We start from the raw sequence: 20,296 nt of genomic DNA on the forward strand, positions 1-20,296 counted from the left end.
GTAGACCGCCAGCTCTTCTGCCTAAGGAGAGGAATGTGTTGTTCCAGCTGTTCCCACCTGTCCAGCCCTTGTTCTCCACCTGGTTCCTTCCCGCAACAGGCTCAGAAAGACTCTTTTCCCTTAGGCTCTATTTGGGGCATCCAGCATTTCTTTCCCAATAATTTGAAGAGCCTTCATCCCTCGGGTTCATCACCAGGATGCATACCTGCCCAGCACTCTTCTTTGGACTGCTGCATGAGCTGCATAGATATCTATATATTTTTTTGAGAGACTGGTTAAGAGATTAGTAGCTCCAACTGTTCATCTGCTTGCTAAATTTTCCCCCTGTGTATGTGGTTTGTTTGTGAATATGGAGGTATTTTATCAGCCTCAAATTCCTAGTTTTGAAGTTGAAATTGGTGGCACAGTTCTTCAGTTGATGTTAAATAATGTGAAATTGAAGAACTGGACTTTCAGAACTGTCAGAATTTAATGTGTCCTGGGGTTGAGACCTGCATTGACTCTTTCCATCTGTCACATTTCCTCGGTAGCTTTAGTGCATTAATTCCAACAGCTCCATCCTGTAGGTATCCTCATTTACAGCTAATTGTGTGGGACATGCAGGATTTACAGCAGAAATAACAAAGCTTTAGCAAGTGTCTTAAATGCCTGGCGTGTTTTCTTCAAGCACAGATACCTGAACTAGGAAAAAAGGAAAATCTGTGGAAGTGATCCTTTTTCCAGCGATCCAAGAGGGTCTATCCCTGTAGTAAATTTAAGCAACCCTTTTTCACATCCAATGGAAATGTGGATCATAAAATGGAGAATAAGAACCCTTTTAAGAGCAGTTTCCTGCCCCCCTTTCTTTGACATGTCGGGGGAACTAAAATTATTCCAAACACCCTGCACACCACCTAGTTTGATAGAACTACTTCAGCTGGTTTCATGTATCTGTGTGTTTCCTACTATTGTTCCATGTTAATGATTCCCTCAACTTGAAGCAGTTTTCAGTCAGTGTATATTAATGAAAAGCTGGTTTTATTATGTGCTGAGTTTTATAATGTAGTGTGCTTAATATCATTGAACTGATTTCCAGTTATTTCAAAATTAATTCTGGTGTGTGGCAAAAAATCCTTTGGAGGTAAATGTTCCTTTGTGTTTGCTTCTGATGAAAAAGAAATCAAGATACCATACAGAGTGGCTTTGCATACCTCCAGTTGCCAGGCTGGCCTGCAGACTTTCTCTTTCCACTTCTGAAATTCATATTAAACTTAAATGATAGCATCCCTTTAGTAACTTCTGAGGAAAAGGAAACTGTACTGTGGAAATCATGTTTTTTGTCTGAGTAACTGTGTTCATAATTCTTCCTGTAACCCCTGTAAGATTCTAGATGAATTTTGTGAGCCTAAGGATTTTTATCTCACATAAATTACTAACATGGAATCAGAATCACCAAGAATTCTAGTCCTCAAATACATGATTTAGAGAAAACCCTTATAGCTCGTTTTATATGATGTTAATTGTGGGAGAATATTTGTTTAGAACTACAGAATTTTTATTATTTTCTGCTATCCTAAATGATATTTCCAGCTTAAAATCTAGGTTTTATTTTCTGTAATTTAGTGACTTCTAACAAGAGAGGAAATCAGAGAAAGCTCTCTTGCGTCTTGTCCAGCTTACGACATAGTATTAAGAACCATTAATGCATACTGCAGGGCAATGTGTGCTTAACAGAAAAAAACATTGATATTTAATGTAATAATGCTGAATTTGTAAAATTTAGCATAACATTAAAGATTAGAGTTTTCTGTAATATAGATATATTCTTGTAACTCTTAATCAGCATCTGTAAAGCTTTCTATCACTGATGCATTTTACTAAAGTAAATTTATAGACAGCATCTGTCATCTAAAAAAATTAAAAGTTCCTAAAAAACACCGGAAAAGTCATCTTCTTAAAAAGCCCACTAATCTTATGACCTTGGATGATGTGTTGCACACTGCACATTCTTTTAAGTCTTCTTGCAAGGATTTGCGTAATGAAGCATTCAGACTTATACAAATGCTTTTCCTGTAAGTTTTTGTTAATGCACATTTCTGCTTTATTTGTGCAAGTATTATGATTTGCATTGCAGAAGAAATAACCTTGCAGAGTCTTTATCTATTTTTTTTTCCCCTCACAACCTTTGCATCTCCAACTTTCTGTTTTCCTTGGACTTACTTATTTTGCCAGAGATAAAAAGCCCTGTAATTCTGTTAATATCAGTAGGAAGCATAATAGACCAAAAAATACCAGGGTTGTTTTCTACTTCTATTGCATTTCTTATAAGCAAGCAAAACAATAAAATGGAATAAGAATGCCTTCTTAATTTAATGAGTCCTGGATACAATACAAGAAGGGAATCCCTTTTTATTGAGAATCTAGGTCACCTCATATGAAGAAGATTTCTTTGCCTTGAAAAAAAAAAAATCTCTTTTTTTACCATTTCCTTCCCCTCACCCCCCTTTTCTCTTCCTTTTTTTTTTTTCCAGTTGACTCTACACAGCTCTGTCTCAACTATGCACCAGTGTCTGTACTTTTATGCTGGATTTGCCTAATGACAAGAAGAGGGCTTTTTTGTTATCTGTAATTAACTTTCCCTTACCTGAGGGGTGCTGGTGGGGGAATGGGCAAGGAGATATCTCAATGATGTGGGAAATGCTGGATGCAGCAGGGAAAGTTAGAGCAGGTCTCTTGAATGTCTCTAGCTCTCTCACTAGCAGGTTGGTTGGGACGGATGCCAGAATAAAATTGGATCTGTGCATTCACACGATAATGCACACAATCCAATAAGCCTGTGGAATGTCGACCATCGGGGAATCGCTGCCTCAGCCCGCTCCGAACGGGCTGGTGGAGTCGGTTCAGGTCCCGTGTGGCGGGAGCTAATCAGCTCTGATGACTCTGGGTAGAATTGCTTGTTCTCCAAGCAGCACTGTGGTGGATGGGAGGTGCTCGCAAGGTTTATATATAGCAGCTCCGTGCTGTGCACGATGCTGGAGCCCGGCTGGCTGGGGACTCAACTCGCTGTGTTCCTGCAAAGCTGCCCTGAGCTCCTGGAACTGCTGAATCTGAGGCATCTCTGTCATCTGGAATGGAAAACGGGGTGACCTAGAATAGCTGATCCAAGCTCATTGAGATCTGATGGTGATAAGTTGGGAATTTTTGGAACAGCTTTCATACTAGCAGTGCCTTGTAATTATTTTTATGTAATTTTCAGATGTTTTTCTTCAAACTAGGCACTAGTCAGTGACAAAAATGTCTGTTAGAGAAGATAAGGGGTTTTGCTCTTCCTTCAAAAATAGGCGTATTCATTTACCCAAGAATATGACAATGTAGAAGCTGCAAAATAAGGAAGAAACATGTACTCTGGCATTATCTCTTAAACAGTTATTTTTTTTTTACATTTCCAAAATGTCTTTTTAGAAGAACAAGAATAAGTAGAGTGTGAGGTTTCTGTACTTCCTACCAGCCTATTGAGCTACATGTGAAGTTACTATGATGCCCTTTCTCAAAAGGTGATGCTGCTATTTTGTTTTGGTGGTTTTCTTGTAAAAGTAGAGCATGATCAGATTAAGAAGGAAGTTATTGGGTGAGCATCTGTGAAACTGAATCTTTTTGTGACTGGTGAAGCCCTCCTAAGCACGTACAGAAAGTTCCAGGGTGTCATAACAGAGGAATCTTGTTATACTTTGGGGTTTTTTTCCTCATTGAGATGGTTCTTGGCATTGGAAGCCTGACTCTCTTCCAGAACATTGTCTGCTCTTAGTGGCTTACTCATTTTTATTTCCTGCCACCAAAGCGCTCAGCTTTCAAGTGAGGGGGTCTTACTTTGCAACAGATTGCTGTAGGAAAAAAATAATCTTGTTTATTTTTTATCACCGACAGTAGACTTTTCAAAGGCGAAACAACTATTTGAAGTAAGAGGGCAGATGTGAGGGCTGAAGGCGAGCTGAAGAGGTCTTGCTGCTGAAGGCAGATTTCCTTCAGATAAACTGTGCAGTCCGCAGGATGGTTATGGATGACTGATACTTGCTAACACGGGAGGAACAGAAATAATAGTTGCAGTGAACCTCACCTGTGTCTGTGCTGACTGACATTGTCTGTCATCTTAGATGTTTATTCACAGTGTGAAGTTCTTAAAGATGAATTTGTGTGTGTATAGAGACAGTCAGGGAGGCAGCCATTTGAGAACTTTTAAAACCTGTTTTAAAATACGCTTTTGAGTCCGTTCATTTAGTTGGGGTTATTTTTTCTACAGTGATGGATGAAGACTGCATAAAAGTCATAACATAATAGGAAGATCCTAACATTTGTGGAGGTTTTGTACAACCTTAGTCCTGTCCTCATATTTGAACAGAATGGCCCCAGACTGTATGCATGGGACCTTAGCAGCTGACCTTCATTTAAGTGGACTGAATTTCTGCACTACCAAAAATACAGCTGTGCTGTAGCTATTTCAAAGAACAGTCATATTATAAACCAGATCTTATAATGCACACATAGAAGCTTGAAGATGGTCTATCTAGTGTATGGATTGTGTATAAAATGAAAAAATGAAAGTTGAATGCTGTCATCTTAGTGCTTTGAGGAGGGCTTAATTTAATCTTCTCTACTAAAGAGAGAAGAATAATGGGGAATTTAGATATAATGCCAAAGGAAGCTGAAAGTAGAGGCAGAAGGCCAAATGGAAAAATTCCTCTTGTGTGATACAGCCAGAATCCTTCCTGTATTTTAACTTAATGCATGATTTATTGCCATTACAGTTAGTTTTTTATACAGGCATATAGCATCATCGGCTTTCATATTATGCAATAGGGTCATATGAATGATATGTTAATTCGGGGTACAAATACCAATAGCAGTTTGCAAAATCTATGTGGTATATAATATTGCAGCAATAATATACACGTTCTGTTGTGAACCTGCTAGTGCATGGTGGGAATTGTTTTGGTCTAATTTGAGTGCTCCTTCATAATTGTAAATAAAATAGTCTTTTAATTAAAACAGAATTCTGGAGTGAGAGTTCTGCAATGAAAAGTATGTAGTGAGGTGCTGGGGGGAGAAGGAGGACAGCAGGACCGTAAATGGCATATAACAGTACCCAAAACATTGCATTTTGATTCTGGGTGTTTAATTATGATGGTGTGCAAGAAATTTTTACATAGTGCAGTCCAAGGAAAAGATCTAGGTAGTGTAGAAGACAGTTTGTCAGCATCTGTGTGACTGGTATAAGTGGGATGCTATTACTGTAAATCTTAGAAATGCTCAGACTTCAGAATGTCATACTAAGAAGGGTATGTTAATAATTTTTACTGGTGGTGGGAGCAGCCATTTGAGGACACTGAAGAGCACAAGTTTTTTTTTTCCATGATGTTTTACTGTGTTAAAAACATAAAGCATGGGAAGCTTGAGGCAATGTAACTCCTAAAGTTTAATATTAACATTGAATTACTATTAATACACTGCTTATGAACATTGTAGGTTTGGTTCTTGAAGTTTATATGTATATTTTGAATCGCAAATTGCCTCTATGCCATGAGTTAAAATGTGGTGAAATGCTTCTGAGGATTTGTTCACTTTGTTGAAATCTGAATGTAAACATTTTGATCCAGTAGTAGATGTGTTTTCTTTGGAGTTAAACCTACTAAAATCTTTTGTTTTACTTGATACAAGTGTATGAAATCACCAGGCAGAAAGAAACATTGCAATTGAATGTCAGCTGCAGTCATAATAGTTTTCAAAATAGTGCTTTTTTGTATGGCACCATATAGCAAGCCTGTGCATTGAGAAGGCAAGGTATTCTGTGTCTGTTCAAACTAGTTGGTTTTGTTCAGGTTTAGTATTTTTAGTGAAAGGAAAGTTTATTCCCAGGATGACCAAAAACTTTGTTTTGGGAGGCAGATTGTTACGTGTCAGATTTCCAGACTTTTTGTGCTAAAAACTGATTGTACATCAGTTCTTCTGAACAGCTCATCAACCTGTTGACAAAGACCATTATGTTGTCGCATATTGAGAAAAGGAGGCGGGGAACAGAATCTAGGGCAGTGGTAACGCGAGCGCACCCCATCCCTCTAGCTAGAGGTGCTTTTATTGCAGAAACCTTGGCAGTTTTTGTTGTTATTCCCATGCCTTTTCACCTTGAGGATCGCTGTGTCTAAGTGTAGCACTTGGCAAATGTTTCACAGAGGTTTTTCTGTTTGTACAACCTGTAAATGTAAGGCTTAAGTTAGGCATTTGAGAAAGGGGGAAATGACTGAATTAACATTCTTGATGTGGAGAAGTGATACCTTTTGCTGCCATTATGATCAAGGGTACTTTGCCACAGTGTTAAAAGGCAAACAAAGAAGTCTGTTCACTCATCATCCTGACACCACCATCCACTAAAAAGTTCACTTGCATCGTGACTTGATTCATGTTCCATCTTCATGGTACACAATATATTTTCTTACTTTCATTTTTTCATGAGTTAAAGCAATAACTTTTGGGGCAAGAACACGACAAAATCTGGTGATGTTTGTTTTTGGTTTTTATTCTGTTTTGGTTTTGGATTTTGTTTGGTAATAATTCGGGGGTTGTTTTTTTGTGAATATGGTGTCTCTCTTGTTAATTTTCATTCTTCAAAATATTTTTTTGTTTGTTTAATATGGCAATTGAAAACAAACTTGTGAACTTACGCAGCTGGGCAGGACAAATGTTTAAAGATAGTATTCTAGTTAACTTGTAAGCAGATTAAAATGTCCAGTCTTCCCCATTTGGGGGAGTTACAGTGTCTGGATAACTGCAGCATATACAAGTGTAGAAATCATGAGACTTTCATGCTGGACTAAACTCAGAACTTTTGCAGTAGATTACTGTTTGGTTTCTAACTTGCTTGTCTGATGTGGTATACATACCTCTTCTGTCTCAATATTTTGTCAGTATTTTTATCTCCAGCACCCTAGATATATGAATCTGCTCTGTCTCAATGGACAGTTTGTTGATATGAGGGCTTTAATAGATGTTATGCTGGAGGCTTACTATTGTTTGCAAAGAGCATAGATAACTTGTATAAATACATTATCTCTTTTTTTCCCTTTTTATAGTACTTCATTTCCTATATGTACAATTGTTATCAGTTATCCTTGCTGTAGCCAGTGCAGTAAGTGTGTGTCCAACAAGACTCTCTTGTGGCGCCTTAGTGTACAACTCACAAGGTGAAGAAATATAAAAGGAATTAAGAAGAAAATTTGAGATAGCATAAATTGCATTACAGTATTACTCAACTGACTGCACAGATCTGTGTTTTAGTCTTGCTAGCAGCTTATTCCAGTTATGAGAGGTCTCAAGATCGTCACCTTTTGTGGCTTAAAAAACACCTACTCTTTTGCAACTCAACCTGCATAGTAGATTAGTTGTTATTCATAAAGAAGGAAGCCTTGAGTGTCAAAAACAATCTGCAATTAAAACATTTTTCTAGACTTTTCCCTTGCCTGTGACAGTACAAAATAGCCCTTTCCATGTCAAAGTACTTACAGTCCGTTGTGTTCTTATAATCGTCATTGTCATCGCTCAAGCCCTCTTATCTCTTGGCTTGTTTATTACAATTTATTATAGCTGCAGCTAAAGCTTTTGATCCTGGAAAAGCTCATGCTGGTTTGAACTCAGCAGTTACTTTTCTAGGCAACACAAACAACTAAGAGTTTATCGCTCCACTGTTCAGCTTTGTGCAATGGTGCCCCAAGGAGCACAGTTTTAGGGTTTTCTCCTGATATTTTGTCTTCCAAGGTGATAACTTGGAAAATGGCCATGACCACCCATGATAATTATGTTTTCTTGTGACATAATGTAATATATAACCATAGTGCTGTGATTGCTAAAGCTGGTACTGTATGGAAGAATACTATTAAAACTCATTTTAAGTAAACAGAAAGCAGATGATCACATCAGGATGAAATACAACTGGGAAAAGTGGTGCTGGATAATTTTTTGAACAAACAATCATGAAAAAACCCCCAAGGTCTTTAATAGTTTTATATGTACTAGAGTCTAATATTACAGCATCTCCTGTTCAGGAGTCAGTATAACCAAGGGGAGTCTGGAAGACCCTCAAGGGTTTCTGTTGTGTTGAGAGGCTGAACAGCATCACACAAAGTTAATCAGTTGCTTGGGTCTTGGCTCAGTTTGGGCTTTTTTTGGAAAAAAAATTCACACAGAAGTTAAGGATCTATGTGTATTTGTTTAGGCAGCTGCAGAGCTTTTAGAAAAATTCTCCTCACACAAAGCATTTCAGAAGTCTTTCCAGACCTTGCAGAGGAACCTTTTTGAGGTCTGGTAAGCCTTTTCCACTGCAAAGGTATCGCCTGCTGAATGCAGGTGTAAGGGGGATCTTCCCATTGCTCTGTACTCAGCAACATTTTCTTTAATTTACATATGAGTGATCCCTTGAATAACATTTGCAAAGCGTGATCTGAATAGAAAAATAACAGTGCTTTTCTACATACGTTTAGAGTTTGCATGTCAGCAGTGCTGTTATGCTATTTAATTGTTTGAGCCCCATATTCTGTAATGTTTCTAATGAAAAAACATTTCATATGAGTGACTAATATGTGTGGTTACAGGTAGCAAACACTTGGAAGTAGAGATTGATGCGTGAAGTCAAAAGCTGGAGGTTACAATGTTAGCAAATTGTAGTAAATTCACAATTATGCGGATTCCAGTTCAATCGAATCAATATGGCATGTTCTGGTTTTAGTATATGGAAAACCAGTAGTGTATAAACCATTGCACCTGACTTTTGTTCTCAAATTATGTTGAAAATCTCACTGACTGTCAGTATGTGTGAGGCTGATTCAGATAATTAACACAAAGGAAAGAATTCTAAGCAAAAATAATGTTTTAGTGATACCTACTTTTGTTTTTCACACATTTCAAGGGAATGAGTCATTTAAATAAACATAGGTAGGTACATTATAGGCATGTCTTTATTTCTAAAACAAACAAACAAAACCTCTGAAATTCTCGGGATTAACAGTTGTTTTTCATGACAACAGTTTATCCCCAGGAAAATGGAAGTGTGTGCATGTTTAATCTGGCTTTGTCACCAACATTTGTCTTCAGCTATTTCAGTAGCAACAGTTTGAATTTACCTGACTGATGTAAATCAGTCAGTAAAAAGGACAAAGATCTTAATTTTACTGACACTTTGTACAAGGCTAAAGCTGGGAGGAGCTCTGGCATGCTTCAGTGCAGACTTGTCAGAATGGTTTGGAAGCTTAGCTTTGGGGCTAGTGCTTCCAAAAGCATACCCAATACTTTTAATTATTATTATTTTAGCTTATTTATGTGGGTTTGCCCAGAGTTGGTCACTAGTCACTACAGTATTCATTTAGATCCAGTCGTGATTTGTGTTGTATTTTCTTTGCAGAACCAGAATATTGCCTAAGCTATATACAAGCAGTCCAGTTAATTCAGTCTTATTTTTCCATGTTTAAACCAAACTTATTTTAACCTGGTTGTAATAAATAAGAAATTGCAGTGAGTATTTTTCACATATTCCAATGACACTGATCTCCAGGCATAACCAGCTACTGAAGGAAAAACAGCGGTCCTATTCTTTATTAGGTTTCAAATGGTTAACGTTTCGCAATTTGAGTGATCTTGTCAGTTTTAATTATATAATGGATTAATAAAGGACCATATTTGTAAACAAAAGTTTAACTTGAGTGCTGTGCAACGATAATTATTAGTATTTCTAAATTCTAGTTAGTCACTTGACGACATCAGCGTAGTTTTATTTCTGCCATCCTCCCTTGCTTCTCATTTCTCCCTCTCCTCCTTCATCGTAATGCTGTACTCATCCAGAACACCCTCTCTACATCTGATTTCCTTACACTTGTGAAATTTGTTGTATGTACCAACTTCAACAATATTTTGAAAACCACGATGAAATTTGCCTTATCTTTTTATGAGGATGGGCATCAAGTTATCTTTCTTGCAGCTGAATTTGAGGACTGGCAATCTTCCACTGGTACTTTTATTCAAACTGTGCTTGATAAGACATCATATTCAGTATAAACAGTTTTATATTTTGAAATAAATATGATTCATATAATTTTTGCTAACCCCTCTTGTCACATCAGTTTTTTTAGTTGTTGAAGTAGGAAATAGTGAAGCAATGGTGATATTTTCCTTAGGCAGTTGGTATCAGAAGCCGTTGATAAATAATGGCAAACTTTTCCCCCTTTAAAATTAGTTCTGTAAAAATATCTTTAATTCTGCTTAAACTCCCACTCTCTTTTCTAGACTATAAGGAAACTGAAACAATGTAAACAGTAGAAATGACCTTTTTATTAATATTCTAAGCAATGGAAGTTAAAATGACTGTGTGATATTAGCAGTATTTGCACAATAGTTAAAATCCTGTTATCGAATTCTATTTCTTACAGTGTAGTTTAAAATTAGAAAGGCAGTTAAAAGCTTGCAATTTATTATTTAAATATATGTCTTGGGGGACTGCATATGCAGATTTTGTGCATAGAAATAAGCAAATAAGCTATACCAGCTTCATGTGTAAATAAAATGATGTGAAACAATCACATCATCATTTTGTTAAACTTGTTAAAATATTATTAAAATTTTCTGGATCTGAATAGAAGTCAAAGAATTACTAGGAAGACTGGACTGTGGAAGCAGAACAACCCAGTTGGGTTGTTTTGCTTGTCTTTTTGGGATTTATTTGTGTATTTTTCTCCAAGGCTTTTTAGGGCTTTAAGTTTTTGTAACAAAGCCTTGTATCCAAGCTATTTATATGAAATAGATAGACATTTCTATCAAGTTTAAAGTCGGGCATCTGGATCAGTTCTTAGTTGTATGGTTTTGAAGTCATCGCATTGTTTTGGCTGTTTGTCATACATTGATGTATACAAGATGTATTTCTAGGAAAGTAATATTCTTTTTAACTGTGCAGTTGTTTAAGATTTTTCCATAGCTTCTTAGGCTGGCTTTACTAGAATTTTCAAAGGTTCAGTACTTGCAATCACTGAGGCAGTGACAGTATAGTTGCTGGTAACTGAAAGGAGTTCTCACAGTCTCTTCTGCCCTAAATTGAATAGATGATTGCAGAGTATTCTTAAAGATAATTCTCAAGATTACCATCCACATGTATTTATTTCCTTTCTCATTTGAGATCCAAGTGTTGTGGTTTTACTATGTTCATCTTTATGAACAGAACAGTCTTTGAATGGTCTTGCATTGTCAATGGTGAAGTTGAAAGCTGCTTTGTTTTATATGTAAGCAGTTCCTACTGGTTTTTATAGAATCAAATGTTACTTTTTTACTTGTACCGCTTCTCTGCAGGAGCATGCAAGTAACATACTAATTTTTAGATTTTTGGGTTAAGATCTTGTATTAATTTAAATGTTATTAAGGAACAAGATACAAAATTAAATTTCCTAAATTAAAAAAGCCACAAGATGGCATCAAATTGTTGGTTCTGTGGCTCCTAACATTTTTTAAAGGTCAAAATATTATGGACTGGATAAAATATTACAGACTCTGTGGATCTCTACACAGAAACCAGCTGGGGTAGTGAATGTGCAATGAACTAGTTTAAGTCTGAGGCTTTTTCCTTCCATGATTTGTACCTTGTGAAGCCACAATAAGAAACTTCTAACTTCTTTGTTCTTCAAGATAGTAAACTAATTTGGACATATGTGAAAAGTCCCTCCAAGAAAAAATTCTATCAATATAGCATGTTTTATTGCCTAACACATGAGGGTTCATTTCCTGAAATGTTGCATGAGTTATCTTCAGGCATTTTCTATTTCGGTTGAGAGATGAATGCAAGTAACTTAACTGGGAATGTTAATGCTCATTTAGACTTCCAAAAAGCACTAGGTATCCAAAATACAGTTGTTGTTGGTTTTTTTGTTGTTGTCGTTGTTGGGGTTTTTTTTGTTTGTTTGTTTGGGGGTTTTTTTGTTTTTTTGTTTGGGTTTTTTTTGGTGTGTGTACTTGTTTGTGGTGGGTGGTTTTTTTAATATAGAAAAAATACCATTTAGGTAGTGGTGTCAGGTGAATGTTCATAATGGGTGATTTTTGCAAATTAACACAAAGAATGACGGGATTTTTTTTTTTTTTGTAAATTAAAAAGGTCAACAAACGCTGTAGAAGGTTTTAAGAGCTGTTTAAAAAAACAACAAGCCACCACCAACAAAAACACCACACAAAACTGGCCATGGTTGGGTAACTAAATACAGCTATAGATTGACCATACTTTTTTTATTTTGTTAGATAATTGTTATTGTCTGTGTAGATGAAATACCTCAGATTTTCTGTTGCAAAAAATAGATTTTCTAAAAGTTGTTGAACTATTGAAGTGGGTTGAGGATGTGAAATATTGAAAGACAAGTGTGGTAAGAACCTGTCCAAAACCAAAACAATTTTCATCTTCATAATATGCAACTTGCCTGTGTAATGGAGAAGCAGGAAAATGAATGTGCATGTGAAAGGAAAAGGATGAAGTAAGCTGGGTACCAAACACACAGATTTAAGGGACTTGAAGCAATTAATCTAAAGCTGCTTGTTGTTGTAAATATAGTTTACTATCCCAAAACTTATCAGAGCGCATAGCAGTTTTTGAGTTGTTAAGATAAACAAGGAAATTGTAAGAAGGAATGAGGGAAGAAAAGAAGGCACTAAAAGCTTGATTACCAGGGTGTACAATAATAGTAGAAGTTAGTTGTCCTTCAGGTTGTGGGGTTATTTTCCTTGTTTGACTAAGTGGGAATCTGGAATTTTTTTTTTTTTCCACATGTACTAACCTGTTTTCAATTCACACATTGGTTTGCAAACCCAATGTTGTTAGGTGTTTAGGTAGCACAATGCTAAATAGCAGAATGCTTATGCTAACATAAAACCAGTTCTTGAGCGGAGATTTTGTAAGTGTCTAAGATGACTGGAAACATTAGTACTCAAATGGAATGAGTTCCACTGATAAGTACAGCAGTGTATCTGTAAATGATGCCCTGAAATCCAGGGAAGTATGAAGCTTTTGGTACCTGTTTTCTTGATTTCATTCTGTGTCAGGTCGTTGCTTCTGAATGGTTAAATACTGATAGATTTAATGTAAATCAGAAGTAAACTATATATAACTTTCTATGGTAAATTAGCACAACTAAACCAAGTAATATGTTTTGATTAAAATGTGATGTTAAGTGGTCGTCTTAAAGAAGATTTGTATTTTTCAGATTACATGGTTTTGTTCCTAAACTAGTTTCAACTTATGAATATTCATAATATACTCCTTAACAGTCTCAAATGGCTTATGCAGAAGAATTAGGTATGTCATCTTCCAGCAAAACTGTAAAGTGTTCAGAAACTTTGAGGAAATGACTCTTTAAATAGCTAAACAGTGATTTCTGTTGCTTCGGATGCTTAGGGTACAGCTGCACAAACAAAAGCTCCCTTGACTGGAGCTGGAATTTGCAGTGGGCTAGTTACTTAAGAGTAACTTTTATATCCTCGAACGTGAAGTTTTTAATGTAAAATATTTCCCCGTGTGTGCACTGAGAAATCAGCTGCTGTCTTTACAGGGATTAGAGCATGTAAGTGAGATGTTGCCTTCGACCAGCCGATGGGCTGTGAATGACCAGCAGCACTTACCTGGTATGGTTGAATGACCCAACAGTGGAGTTCAATGTCACCTGAATTGTCTTTTCCTCTGGGAGAAATCCTGTTATAGCATATGGTTCCCTGGTGTTACACCTGTCTTGGAAACAGAGCTTGTATCATAAATCAGTGCAGTGTCATAGGAAAAACCTCTACCTGTATTGGAATGCTTTTGAAAAGTGTTAATGTTGTATCTGAACTCAGCATCTTTTGTTTTTAGGACAGTGTGAAATATTGGCAAAATTGTCCTGCTAATGACTTCCGTAATGAAAACAGGTTTTCTTCTCCACTTCGAATATTGTCGGCCATCACTGCTCTGTGCTTATAATTTTTTCCTCATCTTAATGGTATACCCTTCTCCATACAAACCATTTAAGAAACATGGGGTTGAAATATTGATCAGGGCTTCCTTTACTACATTTTCTGCAGTTTTTACCTAATAGGAGGTGATGATTAGGTCACTGATAATTGTAACAAGAGAAGAGACACAGTTAGTTACAAAGGACAGATGTTGTGCCCTCAGTAGGTGACAATTGAGCTTCTGTGCTAAGATGCCAGAATATCAGGAGTTGTGAGCTGAGGTTCATCCATGAAATTATTCACAGCCTAAGGCAGTGATTTACAGAACTAAAAAGCTGTGACCTCCATCACTTATTAATTTGCAGAAATTTTTCTTACAAATAGAAAGGTCATAGGCATGGAAGTGGTAACTGTCCTCTGTATCTGTTAATTTAAAAGAATTTATTTCCTACCATTAATCAGATATTATGTGTGGATTTGGTGTTTTTATTAATGTGCTGCTGTTGTTGTTTTGAGGTTGGTTTTTAGTTTGTTTCAGTTGCAATGTTCTCAAATCCCTGGCTCTTTGTGCTCAGCTTCTGCGCTAAGTTTCCTGTTAGTCACTGTAGAGCAGACAATTCAGATGAAAGTATGAAAAACTCCCAAACAGATTTTGTTGGCCTTAATTCTATGTATATTCTGGTGCTTTATGGACATTTTGGTGAAGAGAGAAATCACAAGCACAAGTCAAGTGGAAACCAAAGCAAGACTTCAGTTATGATTTGGTTATGATTATTTCCAAGAATTTAAAAAAAACCCAGAATCTCTGAAGCAGCTCCTGGTTCCCTCCCTTGGTTGGAGCTGCCGTAGGACCTGCAGGGTCTGTTGGACTCGTTGTAGGTGCTGAGTGAAATAGGAGGCAGAGAAGTTACATTTTGGATTCTGCAGGGAGGAAAGAGGAATGGATGGTGAGGTACTGCAGACTGCAGTAGTTACACATCCAAGCAAACTGAGTTGGATTTAGAAGCTCAGCGTCGGAGGAAGTGACAGTTCTTTAGCTTGATGAGGTTTTTTTTGCGTTTCATAAAGTGCTGTGAATTTAAGGAAAAGTTCTGGGAGTATTCATGGTATTTCTTAAAAATGTGTAATTAGTGCACCACAGGAGAATAGTCTTTTCACACAGAAAATAATGTTTTTCTGTAGAAACAGATGCAAAATACTTTCTTTCCACTTTCTTGGCTAAAAGAAAGGTGAAATTTCAGATAGGCTTCTCTCAAAGGTAGTCAGCCTTTCCTGCTACTCTTCCTTTGGAGTCTGCTGTTTTGATTTTTATAGTTTTCATAGTAATTATTGTGAGAAGACATTGGCAAAAATACCTTTTCTCAGATACTGAAGAGGAAGTCTTAAAATAACAGTTACTGACTCAAGTGCCCTACATAGATATTGGTATTTTAATAAGCAAAAAATAATAACAGCAAAATTCAAGTTTAATCCATTTCTTACAATGGGAAGTTAAATCCTTATACTGAAGATTAATGGGAGGTTGCCGACTATAAAAGTCACAAAAGCTGCGTGCTGGTACCAAATGTCAGCTCCAGCCTATTGTAACTAATCATGGGTGGCTTTGAATAAAGTTCAGACAAGAGAGATTGAGTAAATTTGTGTCCTCTGAGGGCTTGTCAAGTGATCTTCTGTTCGTACTTCACAGTTCTTGAGATAAAAACAGACTTTTAACTTTCATGGTGGAAACTTAAAAGCTGTTTCCTTAAGTGTTATTTAAGTCATGGAGCTTGAGGCTCCTTGTGTGTAGTCCCCTGCTCATTAGCTTTTTTATTTGAATTACAGAACATGTTGTTATTATGTGTGCACACACATTGTGATAATGCCATATCCAACAGGTTTTTCCCAGGGTGGGTTCTCCGACCTTTCTGAGTGTCCTCACAGTTGAAGGATACACTTCACATAGCGTTTAAGTAATTTTCGGATATAATTCATGGTTTCATGTTAGAAGGTTTTCTGTCAGCCTTGCAAATTGAAGTGGCTGGAATACATATAATTTTTTTTTTATGGTGTTAGTAATATTGTTAGTAATATATGTTTTGTTCAGTGAGGTTTCACAGAAGTAACTGAGAAGAAAATTTGTTCTTGCAGAAATTTAATGTTGCTTTGGAACCAGACGTGTGACCTCACTGTTCTCTTACGTGGTGTGTTGATGCTGCAGAGTTAACAAGAACAAATAGTAGTGCAGGTCTTTAGTTTGTTTACATTAAGGTAATTGGGTAAGGCATGAGCAGAACTAGTTATCATGAGAGTGCTATTTCTGGGCACTACAACTCAAGGCAGGAATGCATTGCACTTTCTCGGTCCTGGTTTTCCATTCAGAGCATAAGCAGATCTTGTTTTGAAATTTCTATAGCTGCTTGCTACATTCATGTTACTAACCCTTGGTGAAAGTGATCCTAGGTAAAATGAAACAATGCTATAAGTAGAAGTTTTCTTTTCACATAGGAAAAAAAGCTTGATTGGCATTTGATGGTTAAAATGTAAACCTGTGAAAGCTTATGGGGTTGTCTGTTCTCCCCAAGTCTAAAGCAGAATCTGTAAAGACTTTTGAATGTGTTTTCACTATTTTCTTTCTTCTCTTTAATAGAAACATATTGCCCGCATTTTCATGATACTCTCTGTAGTTCTTGTGTTCTTTTAAAAAATCCCTGTACCTGACTAGAAGGTCAGCTGCTAATGTTACCTCTTCTCTCTTTTATAAGGAAGGTGCTTCCGCTCGGAAAACACAAGCTCCAGCAGCACAGCCCGTACCACGACCAGGTAAGGCACCTCCTAGCCCTTGTGCTTCTGCTCCAAATAAGTAAGAGTTTCAAAGAACTACTACTTAAAACTTCAGTTAGCTGAGGAGTGAAGTGGGGATCATTTACATTTGGCCTCTAAACGCATATATAATGTTTAATATTCTCAGCATATCTAAATGCTGTTGTGTACACATTCTTCTGTTTGGTTCTTTTGGTACCAGAAAGGTCGTGCTGCCTGTCGTACTCATCTCACTAGCCCCGTTTAGCATGGTAATGCAAATGGAGCTGACAGACAGCACTATGAAAAGGGTAGAAGTGGCAAGAACAGAAATCTGACAGAATTGTCACAGGTCTCTGCTGCTTACTGTGACTTCACGGGCATTGACTGGCAGAAGTGTATTTTTTGTACATTATACAGGTTATACTGATATTGCCCTTCTCTAAGGCCAATCTAATCAATTATCTTGCCTCTATATTGTAAGTTGAAGAGAGAACAAGGAAGGGAAGTGTAGTCTGAAGAAAGTATATACTGCTTCATTTAAAAAAAAAAATAAAAATATTTCTGCCTGTTCTAGGATATTTAGGAGTTTAGAACTTTTAAAAAATCAGTTGTTCTGTTCTTAGCAAAGTAATGAAAACATGCAGTTTCCAGGAGGATGCTGTTTTGCACATAGCATTAGTTGAATTGAACAAAACAGTTGTACAATACTGATTTGAAATACAATAAGATGTGCTTTTAATTTAAGATATTCTTTGCACCTTCTGCATCACCTATTTTTCTACTAACCTGTCTTGGTACAGCTATCAAATTTCTTCTAGATGCCTTTTTCCTGCGCCCTACCTCCTGCCCTTTTATTGGGAGGGAAGGCAGCTGGTGTTGCCCTTATATTTAAGGAATTTTTTACATTAAGGAGATGCGTAGATAAAAAAAAAAAAAAAAGACATTGAATAGGTAAAGTTCATGTAGTTCAATATAGTGTCGCCAATTATACCTGTGCATTTGACAGTGTCAGAAAAGATAATTAAGGACATGGTCTCAATGTTTCAACAATGGCAACTATGTGTTGTGAATATTTATACTGTTCTAGGCAGTTTCTGAAACAGTTGGTCATAAATAAACATGAGCAAGTTGTTGCTATGAAATTGCAAGTCAATTAATGAAATTTGTCATGCATAGTAGCAGTTGAGACTTGAGTTAGTCTGCATCGCTCTTGCTACTGCTCACCATTTTCTGTTTTTGTGAATTAGGATAAACACTTATGATGATAGCTATCAAGCACAACAGTTCTTTCTTTAAGTTAGGACTTAAGGAAAATAGTTCAGAAAACTGAACTATAAAACGTTTATTTGGAAGAAGCCAGGTTATTCAGTAATAGCACCAAAGTGAAGAAACAGACACTTCTCCAGCTTGGGACTGAAGTACCTCCCAGACAGGAGAGGTCACAACTTGGAAGACTGAAGGGGAAACGTTTTATTGAGGGAATGGGGGTGAAACTCTTTGGTTTCTCTCCAGCCAGTATTGTATATTTGTGTAGGGTTTGTTTGGTGATTTGAGGTTTGTTGTGGTTTTTTATTGGTTTTGTTAGGGTTTGTTTGCTTTGATTTTGTGTGGGCAGGTTTTTTTTGTTTGGTTGGGGGTGCTGTTTTTTTTGTTTTTTTTTGTTTTTTTTTTGTTTTTTTTTGTTTTTTTTTGTTTTTTTTTGTTTTTTTTGTTTTTTTTTGTGTTTTTTTGTTTTTTTTGTTTTTTTTTGTTTTTTTTGGTTTTTTTTGTTTTTTTTTGTTTTTTTTTGTTTTTTTTTTTGTTTTTTTTTGTTTTTTTTTTTTGTTTTTCTTGAGTTATGCCATATCTCTCAGGTTTCACTGTTTCTGGCACCCCAAGAGCTCATGTAACTCAAAGTGCAATCCAAATTTAGCTTGAGTAAGCCTGAAATTCAGATTTGGATTGTTGAAAGGTCTATATGTGTTAAGGATAGCTGAATCCTGGAGATATCATGTGCAATAATAACAAGTAATGAAAAGGTGAGGGTCTGTAAAGATTGGTTTGTTGTGGAACAATCTTAGCATTGGTTCAGCACTATTGAACTTAAGATCTACAAGCAGCTTTTTTTCAAGATTGGTTGTAATTTTTGTCAATGCTGTAGTGCCCTGACATTTTGAGGAGGATGGAGAGGGATGACTAGTTCTAGTATAATTAGGAGGGATTGACTCAACTGTCCTAACATCTGTTTCAGACAATTAAAAGCTGTTTGTCTTCTGCACATTGAGACCTAAATTACAAACCTCTTCTTCGATTTTGTGTATTGCATCTGTGAAAATGTTCTAATGACTATAGTGTGACTCTTCTCTGTTCAATCCTGCAAATGAAAACATGGAAGTATTGCCTTACAATGACTTTTGTATTTATATATTAGTCATTCTGCCATATTTTCTGTTTTCTCTTAGTTTCTCAAGCAAGACCACCTCCAAACCAGAAAAAAGGTAAGTAAATTTTAGTTACACAACCCTTTTCTTTTTTGTGTGAATTGTACCCACTCTAACTAGAACCACAAGCAGCAATATAAACAAGCAGTGGAATGCAGACAGCATTCTGTTTTGCTAAATATGGGCTCTGCCCGTATTTGAACACTCCTGATACAGGGGCATATGTTTTCTTGGGGAATTAAAACCTTCAGTTTAGAAAAGACGTATTACATTTTTCTTTGAATATTTTTTTCCCTTATTTTGATCTGTTAAACAAGAATTTTGTTTTTCTGTATAGTTCCTTTAATGAAAAAAGGGGGAAAAAAAATCCCAACAACCCAAACCAGAACAACAACAATAAAAAACCCCCCACAACCAGTCAAATGTAACTTTATTATCTCTACAGGATCTCGAACTCCCATAATCATTATTCCAGCAGCCACGACCTCTTTAATAACAATGCTTAACGCAAAGGACCTTCTGCAAGATCTGAAGTAAGTAGCTGATTAGAACATACTGTATAAAAAACTGTTTTCACATACAAAAGTATACTAGTACCAAATTCGTAATTAAGCAAGAGAAAATATCTACTGTCTTATGACAAGTTGTTTTACGAACCAGAGTATAAAAGAAGTTAGCACTTACTGAATTATAGGTAAAAAGCAAAACCTTATTTTCAGAGATTTTGCACAGTTGTGACCTGTTGGCCAAATGGGCAGATTGAGAAGAAAGTCTTAAAGTACCATTTGTCATGTTCCTGGTGGGTTTTTTTTTTTATATAACATGTGCAACCCATCAACAAATCTTTATAATGGAAGGCAACTTAGAGGATGAGCAAGGGCAATGTGTTCAAGAAGCTTGGAAAATATTTTGGGAAATGACCACAGTTATCCTAAAGAAGGGGACCAGAGGGTGGCCTCTGTTTTAGGTGAATGGGCTGTCTTGGCTGAGCAGGTCAGCTGGTTGTGTAAATAGAGCAGTTTTTTAGAGTTCACATACAATAAAAATAAGAATAAAGAATTGTCATTAAGTATTGACACAAATTCCTTCGGGGAAATATGAGTTGCTAAAATTTGTTTGTTGCACTC

General features: G+C 36.5%; 1 protein-coding gene across 1 annotated transcript in view; it reads left to right on the forward strand.

Moving 5' to 3' along the window:
- Nucleotides 1-20,296, forward strand: part of CDC73 (cell division cycle 73) — a 107,237-nt gene that overhangs the window by 72,253 nt on the left and 14,688 nt on the right. The window contains exons 11-13 of the mRNA XM_082052982.1: nucleotides 16,710-16,767; nucleotides 19,191-19,226; nucleotides 19,615-19,702. Coding sequence (XP_081909108.1) covers nucleotides 16,710-16,767; nucleotides 19,191-19,226; nucleotides 19,615-19,702 — 182 coding nt within the window. The remainder of the gene's footprint in view (nucleotides 1-16,709; nucleotides 16,768-19,190; nucleotides 19,227-19,614; nucleotides 19,703-20,296) is intronic.

The sequence above is a fragment of the Streptopelia decaocto genome (assembly GCF_964273445.1).
Source record: "Streptopelia decaocto genome assembly, chromosome: 5".
In the NCBI taxonomy this organism is placed as follows: domain Eukaryota; kingdom Metazoa; phylum Chordata; class Aves; order Columbiformes; family Columbidae; genus Streptopelia; species Streptopelia decaocto.